Source organism: Sinocyclocheilus anshuiensis, unplaced genomic scaffold (genome assembly GCF_001515605.1).
Source record: "Sinocyclocheilus anshuiensis isolate Anshui unplaced genomic scaffold, SAMN03320099.WGS_v1.1 scaffold235, whole genome shotgun sequence".
Lineage (NCBI taxonomy): Eukaryota > Metazoa > Chordata > Actinopteri > Cypriniformes > Cyprinidae > Sinocyclocheilus > Sinocyclocheilus anshuiensis.
The window spans coordinates 1,334,440-1,349,824 of NW_015552562.1; the positions used below are offsets into that span (position 1 = coordinate 1,334,440).

At 36.8% G+C, this 15,385-nt stretch overlaps 1 protein-coding gene across 2 annotated transcripts in view; it reads left to right on the forward strand.

Annotated features, from left to right (window-relative positions):
* The window catches only part of htr4 (5-hydroxytryptamine receptor 4), a 106,520-nt gene that overhangs the window by 39,229 nt on the left and 51,906 nt on the right, over positions 1-15,385 (forward strand). For both annotated transcript variants that reach the window (XM_016455434.1, XM_016455435.1), the window contains exons 3-4: positions 1,489-1,602; positions 9,874-10,074. In XM_016455434.1, the coding sequence (XP_016310920.1) occupies positions 1,489-1,602; positions 9,874-10,074 (315 nt within the window). The remainder of the gene's footprint in view (positions 1-1,488; positions 1,603-9,873; positions 10,075-15,385) is intronic.

The window sequence follows — 15,385 nt, forward strand, 5'->3', positions numbered from 1 at the left end:
TCTCTCTCTCTCTCTCTCTCTCTCTGTTTCTCTCTCTCTCTCTCTCTCATAAATGAACACTTGATAAATTACACTTTTCTGAGAATAGAATATTGAAGTGGAGATCGTTTACAAGTTTACCAGTGTTTTCAGAAAGCAAGTGCATTTATCCACAGTGGAGAGAGAGTGCGTGCACATGGTTGCCAGGTTGACAAAGATAAGTAGCACACTTACCAGATATTTCCGTATTGCGCAAGTGAGAAGCTCTGTTTCGGGGATTACGTCTCTTTATATCAGGCAACCCAGTTGCGTTCCTCTGCGGCCAGATTAAACCTTTAGAAACTTTGCACTTTTCTACTCAATTTTAAATGGTGTTCTTGTATTCAAATTAAGCGCGGTCCACTGCTGCACACGTGCCACAATATCGATGTATCGAACACAGCACTAGTGTTATTGTTTATTAAGCTCATATGTATAGAATTTTATATTTTTATGCTTTGTTAACAACTTATTAACCATAAATAGTTCTCACTTTAGGTCACAGATCATCAGAAATATGTCATTAGTTAAGTGCTTTAAACCAATCTTTATCGGACATTAATTGCATTCATATTCAGTGTTTCTTAAAATGTTGACAAAATATATTAAGCACGCACACATACCCACATAACTTCGGATTTCTGTTATGTTTTAGACCGGTAGAGCTTTATAGGTCATGAACAACAGAAGTGTCAAACGCTCTGTGGTTGAACTGACTCTTTATCGGTTTATCGGCTCTTTATCTCCAATTCCCTGCCGTTCATTAGTCTGTAATGTGCGGCGGGAGGTTAACTCTTCCTCACGCCTGCAGTCACAATAACAGCCTTCAGCCTACAATTACATAGTCAGTGTCAATCTTGAGGGAAAACACTGCGTCGGAAGAGAATTGCATTAGAGTTTATAGGTACAAGAGGAATTTTTCTGCCTCTACTGTGTACTAGAATATGATTTTCACAATGCAATCTAATATCTAAATTGAATGTAGATGAAAACTAGAAACGAATGCATGTGGCAGAAAGGTTTTAAACGTCATTGCTAATCATTATTGATCCACCAATGATTAGAAACAGCATCTCTGAGATCTACGTCATTGGTAACCTAAAGAAATGATCTTTTCATGAGGACGAATTGTCTTTTTCGGTAACACAGTGTGGGCAATGTGCTTTCTATTCCTGGCCAGTGCTTTTACGCCGCAGTTTCCATGGGAATTGAGGTGGCAAAAGCTTTCTTAATTGTCAGCATTTAATAATTAGCCAATCAAACTTACTTTAAATGCATTAAATGTGCAATTAAAAGCATTCCTTCACTCACAATGATGCACCTGTAATGTCTTCTGGAACTGAAATGTCTTATCGTCTATTGTTAGTCATGTTGAATCGCCTTCAAGGCTGTGACACTTATCAGTGTTTTCATCGTTCCATACGATCAAATGATTTTCACTAAGTCTGTGTCTTCTCTCTGTTCCCACAGCAACGGGTTGGCGAAGAGGATTGCTCTCATCAGCTTCCTGTCACTGGTCATGCTCATGAGCGTCCTGGGCAACCTGCTGGTTATGGTAGCCGTCTGCAAAGACCGGCAGCTCAGGTCAGAAACGGCCCGTCTGCGCCCACCGCTCTCCACTTATCTGTCAGCCCAGGGGAAAACAGCCCTTTTTAGCATTTCATTTGTGCAGCTCGAGTGAACTGACATGACTTCAAGGAAATTCTTACTGGATGGATATTTTCTGCTTTTCCAGGGTTTAAACGTTAGCTGAGTGGCACAAGCCGTTCTTGTTATGCGGTATCAACTCAAATAACTGAATTCAAGTGCTTCTATTATGAGCTATAGCAAAGATCAAGTTTAGACTTTATTCAAAATGAACAGGATTAAAGATAAAGAGCTAAAATTACTCAGTGCTCAGTGAGGGATTGGGTTCGCTTACATATGTGAACAGATTTTCTTGTAATTTTGTCAAACAGATGGAATGTTTTGTTTTAATTGGGATGTTTATAAACCAGCGAATGCCTCAAACCTGACAGAATTCATTAAATCCATACTGTTTCCTGACTAAAAGTGAGGTCACGTCCTGGAGGAGGATGTCTTTGTTGGTTAAAGGATTTTACGAAAGACTAATAAGATGGAAAGTGACCTTTGGAAAAAAATATACAGTACATTGTAGGGCTGGGTAAAAAATATTGATATCTTGATATTAATCGATTCTCATATTTACGGAACGATATTGATTTTTAAATCCCAAAAATGTATTAGTCTAGCCTGTTTTCAGTTAATGGACGGAACAATGAAGGGCACTTCCCATCCAATATATCGCAATAAGCATTGCACTTTTCATATGAAACAAAGTCTCAGATTTCAAATTCTGTCCATTGTATTGCAGTATTCAAACAATAAATGCCGTTTTGGTGCTGTTTAATGTGAAGTGACAGATCACTGTAGCGCCTCAGATCAACAGACGCGGTAGAACTGATCATCTCCTCCACATTAATACCAGTTTCAGCACAAAATAAACATGACTAAACATCCGAAGGTAAGTTAAAAGAAAGAGTACAACTTTACAATCTGTATCCTGTCTCATGTAATCGCTCAATCAGTGTTTCAGTTGCGCAAAGATGTCAATATAACGTCTTGTAAACAATGTCACGTAACATCACATTGTCATTTACCTCAGAAAAACATATTCAGTGACCATAAACTCATTAGTCAGATAGAAAAGTAAACGGTAGAGAGGGGCATTTTGCTGAATATATGCACCAAATAACATATTCATTATAAAATTTTACTGTTCTTCAATGTTTAATTTATGTTTGAATAAATCCATCAAGTTTTTATGACAGCCACCATTGTTTATATTAAAAAAAACGAATTGAAATAGAAATAGTATTATGTAATTGTAACTTTATTATTTTAAAAACTTCATTAAATGTAATTTTAACAAATCAGTCAATTTTAACCTTTAATATTATAGTAATGTAGTACCAACTGACTCATGCATATTTTACAGCATTAGTTGAGGTTTTTTTTCCTTGAGAAAATTTGGCATGCACTGTACCTGATATATATCCAAAATAATCGATATTTACAGTAGTACATTGCAGTCAATGTACTGTATTTTTTTTTTCAAAGTTCACTAAAAATTGTTTTAATCGATTTCTTCTATTTTTAATCACAATTTATGATTTTTCATCAAATTGTTTGTGCACTATGGAACCCCTAAAGGGAAAATTGGAGGAAAAAATATATTTCAATGCTTTCTCTCGCAATTATATCATTGGGTAATCATACTGTATATAAATTGCGAGCATCAGGGAGCCGTTATTAATATGTGGGGCACTGAAATCGCTTTTGAATGCGCGCTCGCTTTTTACTTTAACTTTCGAGATTCGCGAGCACACATACTGTGAGTAAACTACAGAGCGGCAGTAACTTTTTTACCTACTACACATTTTCCAAGATTAGGGGCCCTATTTTAACGATCTAAGCGCATGGTATAAAGCGCAGGTGCACTTAGGGCGTGTCCAAATCCACTTTTGCTAGTTTAATGATGGGAAAAATGGTCGGCGCGCCCGGCGCATGGTCTAAAAGGCTTGTCCTTATTCTCTTAAAGGGGTCATATGACGTTGCCAAAAAGAACATTATTTTGTGTATTTGGTGTAATGAAATGTGTTTATGCGGTTTAACACATTATTTTCCACATACTGTACATTATTGTTTCTCCTCTGCCTTTCTGAAATGCGTCGATTTTTGCAAAGCTCATCGGTCTGAAAAGCGAGGTGTGCTGTGATTGGCCAGCTATCCAGTGCGTTGTGATTGGCCGAATACCTCAAGCGTGTGACATAAATGTTACGCCCCTTACCATACTGTGATGCCGTGTCCCGGCTGGAGCGACGAGACAAAAACATTAAAACCCATTACAAACGAGGCATTTGTTGCATCCAGTGGGGACATAATTACGGATTATAATGACTTATACTGTCTTTTTACGCATTACGTTGCATCGCGCCGCGTAAACATAAAACCATGTCTGCATTTGTGATCGGAGAAATGACAAACAACAAGCGCTACTCTACACTGCTCAAAACTCGCATTTGAATCATCAGTGGCAAATTCTTTAAATATAAAAAACGTAACTGTTACTTACAGTCTGTTAGTCAGAACAGCCGGCATTGTAGTCTACTCTACCACGATCAGGAAACAGTCCTCCATAAAATGCGCTGCACACATCTGAATATTTGGGTTGAACTGTTCTGGAACAGTGTTGTAAATACAACTGATTTCTAGTTCTGTACTCTTTTGGAAGGCCAAAAAGTAGTTTCGCTTTCACAATGAAACACACAGAGTCACACGGCGGGCTTGAGTGAGGAATGGCCGGTGGGCTTGAGAACGGCGCGGCCGGCGGGCTTGCAGCAACCACATGTGATGACCCCAGGCTGGACTCCGCTTCATCCACAGTGAAAGCCGATCCGGCGATCCACAGCGCGAAGTTGATCTCTTTGGATTTGAGACTTTAGTCTTTGCAACTTTACAGATCTTCTTTATGCACCAAGAGCTTGTAACACTCCAAAGAGAAAGGAAAAATTGAAATCGCATCATATGACCCCTTTAATGAGTAATGGGTGTGTTTTGGGCATAACGTACAATAAACCAATCAGAGTCTCATCTCCCATTCCTTTAAGAGCCAGTTGCGCACGTGCCATGGCGGATTACACAGCGGAATTTGCAAGCGCAAAGACAGAACGCGTCTCCAGAGATGAAACGGAGCTGCTCGTGTGCGAGCAAATAGGTATCCATTATGACATGTAGGCATTTTTATATTTATGTAGCCTACACAATAATAATCTTTTACATTGCAATCCTTTAATTTTTAATATTTGTCATGTTTGTGTGCTGCTGTGCGTGTAATAAGCAGAGTGTACGCGCGCTGTGGACCCGCCTATACTAACGCGCTCTTTAAATAACAAAAAAACTACTGCTAGACGTTTGTCAGTGGTGCTCAGGATCTGCAAATCATTTGCCATCATCCTAGTCATCACTCCTTACACTGTTTATGTGGTAAGTGAAATTCTATGTAACAGGCTAACGCTAGCAAGCTGCTAACCATGTCACTTTAGTGGCTCCATAGAACGATTTGTGAATCGATGCGAATCGCTAGAAGACTGAATCGCGATTCATATGTGAATAGATTTTTCCCCCACCCCTACTGTAGGTTTCTTTCATCCCTGAAGACTGGAGGAACCAGTATGTTTTTTCTTCATGAAATCTCTAAAGTCATGAGAAAAATTATCTACATTCATCCAGGTTACCTAGAAACTCTTTGTAGTGTCAAAGAGGGAGTCATGCTCTGAACGTTATGTCATGATGGTAGTGATAAATGTCTTAAAATAGGCCATCTGATCACTCCTCCGGCATGTGATCTTGTCTTTGACACACAGGTTAATGGTTAATTGTTAAGATCGAGTGTACCAGCTCATCATTGTTTAACAGTGTGTCTGGCAACAGTGGGCTTTTTTTTTTTTTTTATATTAGTTTAGCAGTTCAGCAGCTCATAAACACTTATACATAGCCTCTTTGGGTTTCAATTCAGTGGGTAATTAGCAGCTTGTTAATTACTGCTTTGGAGTCCTGCTGGGTTCTTGGAAAACTATGCAATTGTTTTTGCATCAATGAAAGATGAATGGAGCTCTGAGTCCTTTATTAACAGAAATAGTCCATGTCTGACAGGAAAGAACAGTGCTTGTTTGCTGAAGCTCCAGATCTCCACCCACACTGTATCATATCTCACCGTCTCACCATCATCTCAGACTGTCTAGAAAGTGTCAACATCATCACAAATGTGCAATTCTAAGGAAGCCACTGGTATGGCCAGAGACGGATATCTGAGGCAGCCAGTTATAGTTTTGTCATCATTTACACTAATGTCAGTCCAAACCTGTATGGCTTTTCTTCTTCTGTGGAAGATAAAAGAAGGTATTTTGAAGCATGTTAATAATCAGCTTTGCAAACAAATATTTTTGGTACCCATTGACTACCCATTGAAAAAAAAATGTTTCAGTGTGTGTGCCATATTTAATGCTGACACAATAACCAAAAAAGTGATTATTGTATTTTTTTTACTTGCTGTTACAAAGTTACAACAACTAAAATAAGAACACAAGTGATGCATGCCAAAGCAACTTTTATATTTTAATAGCTATTTATGTATTTTTAAGTTCTAATTAGCTGCACAGATGCAGACTGCTGGGATTCCCAGCATGCACTGAGGCATGAATACATAATATGGTTGCATTGTTTGACCATTTACCCATTTAATTTACGCTGTTGTTGTTTATTTCATTATCATTCTCGTAATGTCAAGATGAGTTTGTCAGACTCAAAATGATCAGTTGTTTTTCTTGTCCTCGTCTATGTGTAGTGAAACTGTTTTTTTTTTGTTAGTTTTTTTTGGGGGGGGGGTTAATAAACAATTAACAATTTGAATTGACATTATAAATAAAAAGGCTTATATGCAATGTTAGGGGTCAGTAAGATTTATTATTATTATTAATTTATTTTAATTTTTAAAAGAAATAAATCATTTTATTCAGCTTAATTGATCAAAAGTGAAAGTAAAAACATATGATGTTAGAAATGCTTACATTTTTTTTTTTAAATTTTGTTCTTTTAAACTTTCTATTTATCAAAACAGCTTCCAGAAAAATTGTTTCCTAAGCAGAAAATCAGCATATTAGAATGATTTCTGAAGGATCATGTGACACTGAAGACTGGAGTAATGATGCTGAAAATTCAGCTTTGCATCACAGGAATAAATTACATTTTAAACATTATTAAATAGAAAACAGCTATTTTAAATCATAATATTTCACTGTTTTTACTGTATTTTTGATCAAATGAAAGCAGCCTTGGTGAGAGTAAGAGGCTTCTTTCAAACGAATTAAAAATCTTGCCAACCCCCTCACTTTTGAACAGTGATGTTCCTTTCATATGTTTGTTTGTTTGAATGTTTGTTTCATATGTTTCATAGGTTGCATAATGGCAGATTTTATGGCGACTTGACATTTAAGTTCATGCACATTATTTTGTATCCTATGAGCACTATTTTACTGTGAAGGAGAGAAGAAAGCGTTTAGGGAGCTCTGTGAATGCTGTTGGTTTCTGATGTCTCTCAAGCCTGGAGGCAGCGCTAGGCTTCTTGTCTCCTCAAACGTCATGCCACACATCACTTCATACATTCCTTCCTCTTTTTCACATACTATACTTCCCTCTGATTTATAAATTGCTTATCCTGTCTCATACCACCCAGATTCTTTCACTCAAAGGGCATGTTTCCACTCCGCCACATATGTAATGCTTATCTGATAATAGAAGTCATGGAAAAAATAATCTACATTTCTCAATATCACTAAGAAGACCCAAAGAGCGAGTCACACGCCAAATGTTATGTCACAACGGTAATGAAAAACGCCTTTAAAATAGGCTGCCCTCCATAGGGTCAAATGGAACATCTGGTGGCATTTTGCTTTAATGATGCATCCAAAAGGGATTTGTAAATACTGACACACTATCTGATGGCGTAATTATCAGATGCCTGTTGCTTCTCATCCTTCAAAATTGGCGTCAAATGTGCATGAAAGCCAATCAGTGCCCCTCTCTGCATTCTTTCAGAAATGTATATTGTTGACAGGCAGCTGGTATGCGGATCTATGCCGTTATGTGACAGAATGATTTGAGCCTATTAATGCTTCTCAGTGAGCTATATATAGATCTGTGTGTTCAGAAGCTCGAGCGAGAGTTTTATTACTCATTAATAGGGTGCCCAGAGCTCTGGAGAGTCTCAAGAGGAGCGAACATTATGACAACCTATCAACAACATACTGTACCACACACATAGCACATACACCTTCAACAGATATCTTATTACTGTTTTCTCCAAGTAACTGCTTTGATAGTGATTACGAATTTCTGCTCATCAACAACACATCTTATATGGCTGCTGTGTTTACATTCATTATTGATTTTAAAGGGGTAGTTCATCTACAAATGGACAACTTTTATGATTCATCCATAGTGATTTTGTGCCCACTTTCCTATACTTCTTTCCCTAAAATTTCCAAGAAGAGAACATAAAGAACATTTGAGTCATTCTAATTCAGGGAACAATTCAAGCCCATATGTTCAAGTCCATACTATTCATATGTTTTGATAATTATATTTTGTGCATTCCTATATTTTGTGCACCCTGTTTTTCAGTTTGCTTGAAATTGCCTTTAAATTGTTTTTTTTTAATTGCAGTTTTTGCTATGTCCGCTTTTTAATTGATGAGTCTTGAGTTAAAATTAATAAGATATTTAAATTAAATATCAATATTTAAATTTAAATTCAAAATCTCATTTAATAATAAATTTAAATTAAATGTATAATTTATATCTATATGACAAATTTATATATCGAAATACCTTAAAAATAGATTTTAGTTTAGAGTTTAAAGCAGCACTATGTAACTTTTTCTGTGTTCAAAATTTGCAAAATGTATATAATGAGCGAGTACATCATGAATTCATCTTCCAAACCGCATTTTTGTCTTATTCCGAATCACTACGGTACACTTATAATAAGTACTTATATTTGGACTATTGTAGCCTGGTCGGGTTGTCACCGCTGCGGAGGAAAACATACCTGCGTGAATCGCCATAGACATAAACTTAGAGAAGTAGCTCCGGTTGGAACGTTCTTCCGTGGGATGTGTGCAGTTCTGTTTATTAACCGCTACAGCGCCAAAAGTTACATAGTGCTGCTTTAAATTTAATTTTCTTCCAAATAAGTATTTCATTTTAGTCACTGTGTTTTGTCATGTTACTAACTAAAAATTTTTTTTTAAATATGGAAAAAATATCCCTGTATGGGTTTTTGTTTTTATATTTATAATACATGATATGTGTAACACAGTTCGTAGTTTGGGAAGAAGGAGGCGGGAACCGGCGAACATTTAAACAAAACTTTAATAATAAAATAAACACAAAACAGCGCGATAGCCCCTCACGGACGACTGCCGTGCACAAACAGAACCAAAACACAAAATAAAATCCAGGCCTGGTCCTCTCTCATCTTGCACTGTCGGCACTCCTCCTTTTATCCTTCCGGAGCTCCTCCGTGGGACTCGAGACCGGTGAGCAGCGCAGGTGTCGTGCATTATCACTTACTCCACCGGCCTCGCTCCATTCCCACGGCTGTCGGCCCCGCCCCACTCGTCACAATATGGTTTAGTAATATCACACAAGCAAAAGTGCCGTTTTCCCAACTATCAGCATATGAGTGCAATCTCATATGTGATATTGATTTTATACAGCAGTTCAACAAACAAGAAGTTAATACTGAGTGAGTTACATTTTTTAGACACAATTTTGTCTGTTTTTTTCTGTTTTGCCAATGAAAATATTTGTAATCAAAGCCAGAGCAGAACATCTCAGTGCATCTCAGGGCAACACTGTTGTGTTTCCTTTCTGAATGAATCTATTTTTGAATTAATAATTTTAGTCAGTGATTCTATAATCCATTCGTAAGGACAGTCCCTTGCTCATTTCTATATGAATCAGCCATTTTGAACAAATTGTTTGAATGAATGATTCAATAGTTTTATTGATAGATGATAGCTTTATTAACTGAAACCAACAGTAAAACCTTCATTTAAAAACTGCATGTTGTGTTCACTTGTGTTATCTGAGAAAAGTTTTACTGAGAAATCATACTGTATTGTTTTTACACTTTTTTTCTGCTGTGAAGTGTAGCTAAGTTATACAATTGCTTTTTTTCAGCTGAATTCATAAAAAATAAGAAATTAACATATGCTTTTTGTTTCTCCTGCAGGAAAATCAAGACCAACTACTTCATCGTCTCGCTGGCGTTTGCTGACCTGCTGGTGTCAGTGCTGGTGATGCCGTTTGGTGCCATAGAACTGATCCATCAGAACTGGATCTATGGAGAGACCTTCTGCCTGGTCCGCACCTCTCTGGACGTGCTGCTGACCACCGCCTCCATCCTACACCTGTGCTGCATCTCTCTCGACAGGTAAAAACAAACACCCTTTCATTTCAGGACTCTCCTAAGGCGTCTTGGTTGCGTATGAATCAAGTGCTATTAATTGAAATTCCATGACTGTACAGTCTTGACATATGACTGCGGATGCTGTTGTCATGGCAGCCGTAAATTGTTTCGCTACAGAGGACTAGCACTTGAGAGTTTGTTCTGTGGACTGTGTAGGGATGCTGTTTCCATGGCGATCTATGTGCGGCCACACAAAGTCCCTTGCCAAGTAAATCGTCCACCAACACTGTGATTACTAACCTAATAAACTCTTAAAGTCGAGCAACAGGCAAAGGTTCAAAATATGTTAATTGTAAAAGACTGAGAAACATCTTTTTGCTGGAAAACATAGAATTTGTAAATAGAAGGGGTTTCAGACTAGACGAGCACTCTTTGTTATAATCAATGTTGACAGTGCTGCATATTCTTGTGGAAATTGTCATTTATTTTTTCAGAATACTTTGATTAATAAAGAGTTTAAGAGAACATTATTTATTTGAAATACAAACCTTGATATTTTTGATCAATTTAATGCGTCCTTGTATGTATGTATGTATGTATATATATATATATATATATATAGCAAACCATCTTGGACAATGAACATTCGGGTAACGCTCTCTGTGTTACTTCTTCTAAACTACAAGCAAACTGTGCCCCAAATCCCAGACTTGACACATTTTTTTCTCCTCTCTCTTTTTCTCTAATATATATATATATATATATATATATATATATATATATATAGACACACAATTTTATATATATATACATTTTTATTTATATACATTTCATGTACATTTTTTATGTAATTTATTGTTTTATTCTTTATAGTTGGAATTTAATTTAGTTGGAGATTAATCACAATTATTTTATTCTATTAAAAGGTCTAGTTTTTAATAGACTAAAAATGTATACTCCTGACATTACTCAAGTAGTACACAGACAAAAAAAATGGCAGTCTAATTGAAAGTAAATATTAAAACATATTCACAATTTTAATTAGTTTTGACATTAGTACAGTTAGAGAATTTGTATATGATAAAGCTTTTAATAATTTTATTAAATTAATTCATCATTTTAATTTAAATAATACACAATGAAAATATCATATAAAAATGATCAACATGTTTTAAGTTATAGAAACATGTCTAAAGATTTGTTTAGAAAATATAAATATTTTTTTATTTATTTAATTATTTTTATTTTTTGTATATATTAAAATGTATACTGTACCTTTATTTAGAAAAGGTGTCCCCTACAAGGGATCGGTATTTGTTATTACAAGTGTGGCAAGTGTGGCAAGTTATTACAACTTAAATTATATTTACTTAAAAATTTATACTTGACTTTAACATTTAGTTGAACTTAAAAAAATGAAGTTGAAATTGGTTAAATTAATTTGATGAGTTGAAGTAAGGAAAAACGTCTCAGGTTACTTATGTAACCATGGTTCCCTGAGTAGGGAACGAGACACTGCGTCCTCTAGGGGTCGCTATGGGGGAATGCCTCGTCGTGACCCGTGTCTGAAGCATACATTGAAAAAACACTAACTCGTTGGCCGGCGACAGCCATGACGTCACTACCGGTGCGACTATAGTATAAATAGGCGCTGGGAGCACACATCATTCACTTCTTCGTCTGAAGCTTGCGTCCGCAGCATGGCAAGAAACCTAGAGGACACAGTGTCTCGTTCCCTACTCAAGGAACCATGGTTACATAAGTAACCTGAGACGTTCCCTTTCATGGGAACTTCGAACTGCGTCCTCTAGGGGTCGCTATGGGGAACGGTATACCCACGCCACCATGCTGAGGGGAGTGCGTGCCAGAACCATGGCGAGCACTAAGTACCAACTCTACCATATTGCTATGGGAGTTGCCCCTGTTGCCCCCGTCGGACGGCTGTCAGTGACGTTATTCCCTACGGCCAAAGGCCTAGGCAGAGGACGCAGTTCGAAGTTCCCATGAAAGGGAACATACGCTGACATGACGTTACACAGCATAGAGTGCATTTTTGACCCAGTAGAGTACAGCTCATATATGTAATTTCATATGTATGTTACATGGTTTATTTATATTGAAATATGCTACTGAATGACAAAAATTATGGTAAACTAAAATATACTTTCATGTCATTTCTACTGAACATTGTGTGTCATGTATTTTTAAATATATTGCTACATGTCTGGAATGATGAAGCTGCAATTTAGTACTTTAGTGTAATACTGAATAACACACTACAGTTAAAATTATAATCAATTATAAAAAAAAATATTTAAAATGTAGTGTACTTTTTAATTTAACATTATTATAGTGCCCTTTTATGAATTGTAATTACATTAGAATTATATTATCTGCAAGTACAGTTTTTAAGATTTGAAGTACAAGTGCACATTCAGTGCACTTCTTTTTCACAAGAGATATTTCAGTATAAAATTATTTTATTTTAGACAGACAACTGGAGCCATCATATAATGTGACATGCAGAAATGTGGGGGATTGTATGTAGTCGACTTCCAAGTCAGAGCTCCTGAATGGAACACTTCCAGATCAGGCAAAAGGAGAAACTTAGCAGAATGTCTAAGCTGTTCTCTTCCCTATTCTGAAAATAGAGGTGACCAGGGTTTGTCAATCTCTGAAAACAGTCCAACAACACCATAAACACATCAAAGTAACTTGTGCAGTATATCCTAAGTCGTATGAAGTGATTTGTGTGAAGTTTATTTCCAAAAAAATGCTTGTTTTGAAACGCTTTCATTAAATGTATTTTGTTTTCCACAGAAGACGGTCTTTTAAAAAAGTAAATGATGAGAAGAAATGATTTTATACCTTATTAAACCCATTAATAGCCTTGATTTTTTTTATGTGATTGCATGAGGGCTGTAAAAATAAAAAATCATAGGAAGAGATTTTTATGCTACTCTGTTCAATATCTCCATGTTTCTGTTCATCTTGTCTTTCCTGTTACTATTTATCGCATCTTGCATTCACGCTCCACCTGGCATCTACTCCCGTGTGATTTTCACAAGAACAGTAATGTTTTCCTGAGTGCGAAGGAATGAAGAGGATCCAGTCGGCTCGGCACTTATTACAATCATGAATCTCGTGCGAGGGAAATGGCGCCCATTCCAGCTATTTCACAAGTCATCTGCCCTTCTGAGTTTTGACAATGAGGCTGGCCAGGTGTCCTTCAGGCGCTCACTTAGCACACACAGCAATAATAGCCATGTCATCTCAATTTAGACTGTGTGAAATGCGCTCCGCCTTGTTCTTAAAAGCTGTTTTCTCCCATGTAACTCTTCTTCAGCCTTCGGGTTAGTAGCAGTCTCTTCTCATTTCTCACACAAACCTCACGCGCCGAGCAGCATGTGTTTAGAGTCTGCGATACGGCACAAGTCTCACTGTTGATTTTAATGCTTAATTTAGTGCTCTCCATTATGCCTCCACTCATCTGACTCATTCCGGTTGAATACTAATTGTAGGTGCTCGTTAGCTGTGTTATTTGTGCGTCACGAGCCGCCACTTACATATGTTTTAGGAACTTCCACAGTTCTTCTTGATAATTGCTGTGTGTATCAGCAGGTGAGAAATTCATTGTAGTCTTCTGGGTGACTTGTGCAATATACATGATAAGCAAGGTCATATACTTTATGCCGTTATAAATAGTTGCAGGGAATACAGCATGCACAAAGCTGTCCCAAAGGTTTTGCGCTTACATTGTGCTTACATCAGAGTAAGCCATGCAGAAAATTACACACACTGGAGTCATAGCACAATACACAGTGTCAGCCTGCCACAATGGCAAAAATCATTGTTCTCATTATCATTAACTTTGCCTTGTGGCATAAAGTTACCTGAGAAGCAAAACAGCAGCTGATATTAAAGAGATATTTCATGCAAAAATTTAAATATTCCTTATTTTATATATAAATGTGTCTTCTGATGACAGTATTTTCATTCCTGGTTGAAATTTCTCTTCACAGAATGCATATATAACATTGTATGCCTTGTTACATTTGTAGGTTTTAATTTAATTTTCAATTCATTTTTCATTTGCAAGAATAATCCATGGCTATGTGCAATAAATGATTGCACAGTGTTTGATTCGGGCATTGGTGGGACATAACAGCAGACAACAGACATTTAATTGTTTGATCAAAATTATTGCTAGGGACAATTTAGTGGTCGCTGGATATTGGTAGGGACATCTCATAGCTTCCCTACTAAATTCTATACACCCTTGAAAATCATAACAAGTGATGTCTGAGATTGGACTCTATAGTTCTCTCCTTAAATATGAAGAGGTCAAACAACAGATTAATGGACACATTCCAGCCAATCAGAATCAAGAATTTAGACCAACCGTGGTATAATCTATTTTGACATGTCTATTTAGACATCTGTTAATGAATCCTGGTAACTGAATCTTTCTCAAATCTTGTCAGTAGTTAACATTGTAATTAATGTTAACCAATAGCTAAATATTGTAGCTATTTAGGCACACATTTGTTGGGATTTGTCGGATCAATCCGCTGCTTGGCAGCGATCTGGCTTGTTTTCGCTGATTGAAATCAATGACTACGCATACATGGACATCAGTAATCTAATTATTTACTTAATTATTTACCTTATTCTAGGTAATAAGACAGAATTTCACGTAGAAACATATAGTTCATCTTCGTTATGATGCCATATATAGTTTTAGGTGTTTCATTTTAATTGTACGAAAGCTTCAAGTTAATTATTTGTCATGCTATATGTGCAAACATACAAGGGCGTTGTTGAAGCCATGCTTTTTCGTTTGCCGTCAAACGGTTGACCACTGGCGTGTGTGTATCCTGTCACAAAATGTGACTACACGACGGTAATAATGTGATTAAGGTGTGTACATGTCTATACTGCATGACTTTAGCCGCATTAAGGTAATCAAAATCTCTGTTTACATGGTAGATTTCTAATCAGAGTATTGTCTTAATCATGTTAAAATCGGAATATTGTTGTCTATGTAAACATACTGAATGTTGAAATGCAACTGAAATGCAATTGTCGAGTTTTGGAATGTCTGAAGTGCCGTACTATCATCTGGTGACTGTCAGCATTGGTTTGCATAAATCTTGCATAATAACAGCCCAGGTAATGTGCTGCCAATTATGTTACGCAATAAAGGTTACAGCAATAAATTATATTTATTGTTTTGACAGTGAACGTCACTACTGGGATGCGTCTTGAGGCTGAACTTGACCTTCAGCCTTCCTTATCCTGGTCCAAAAGCCTCTATTTAAAGTTTTTGCCAGTA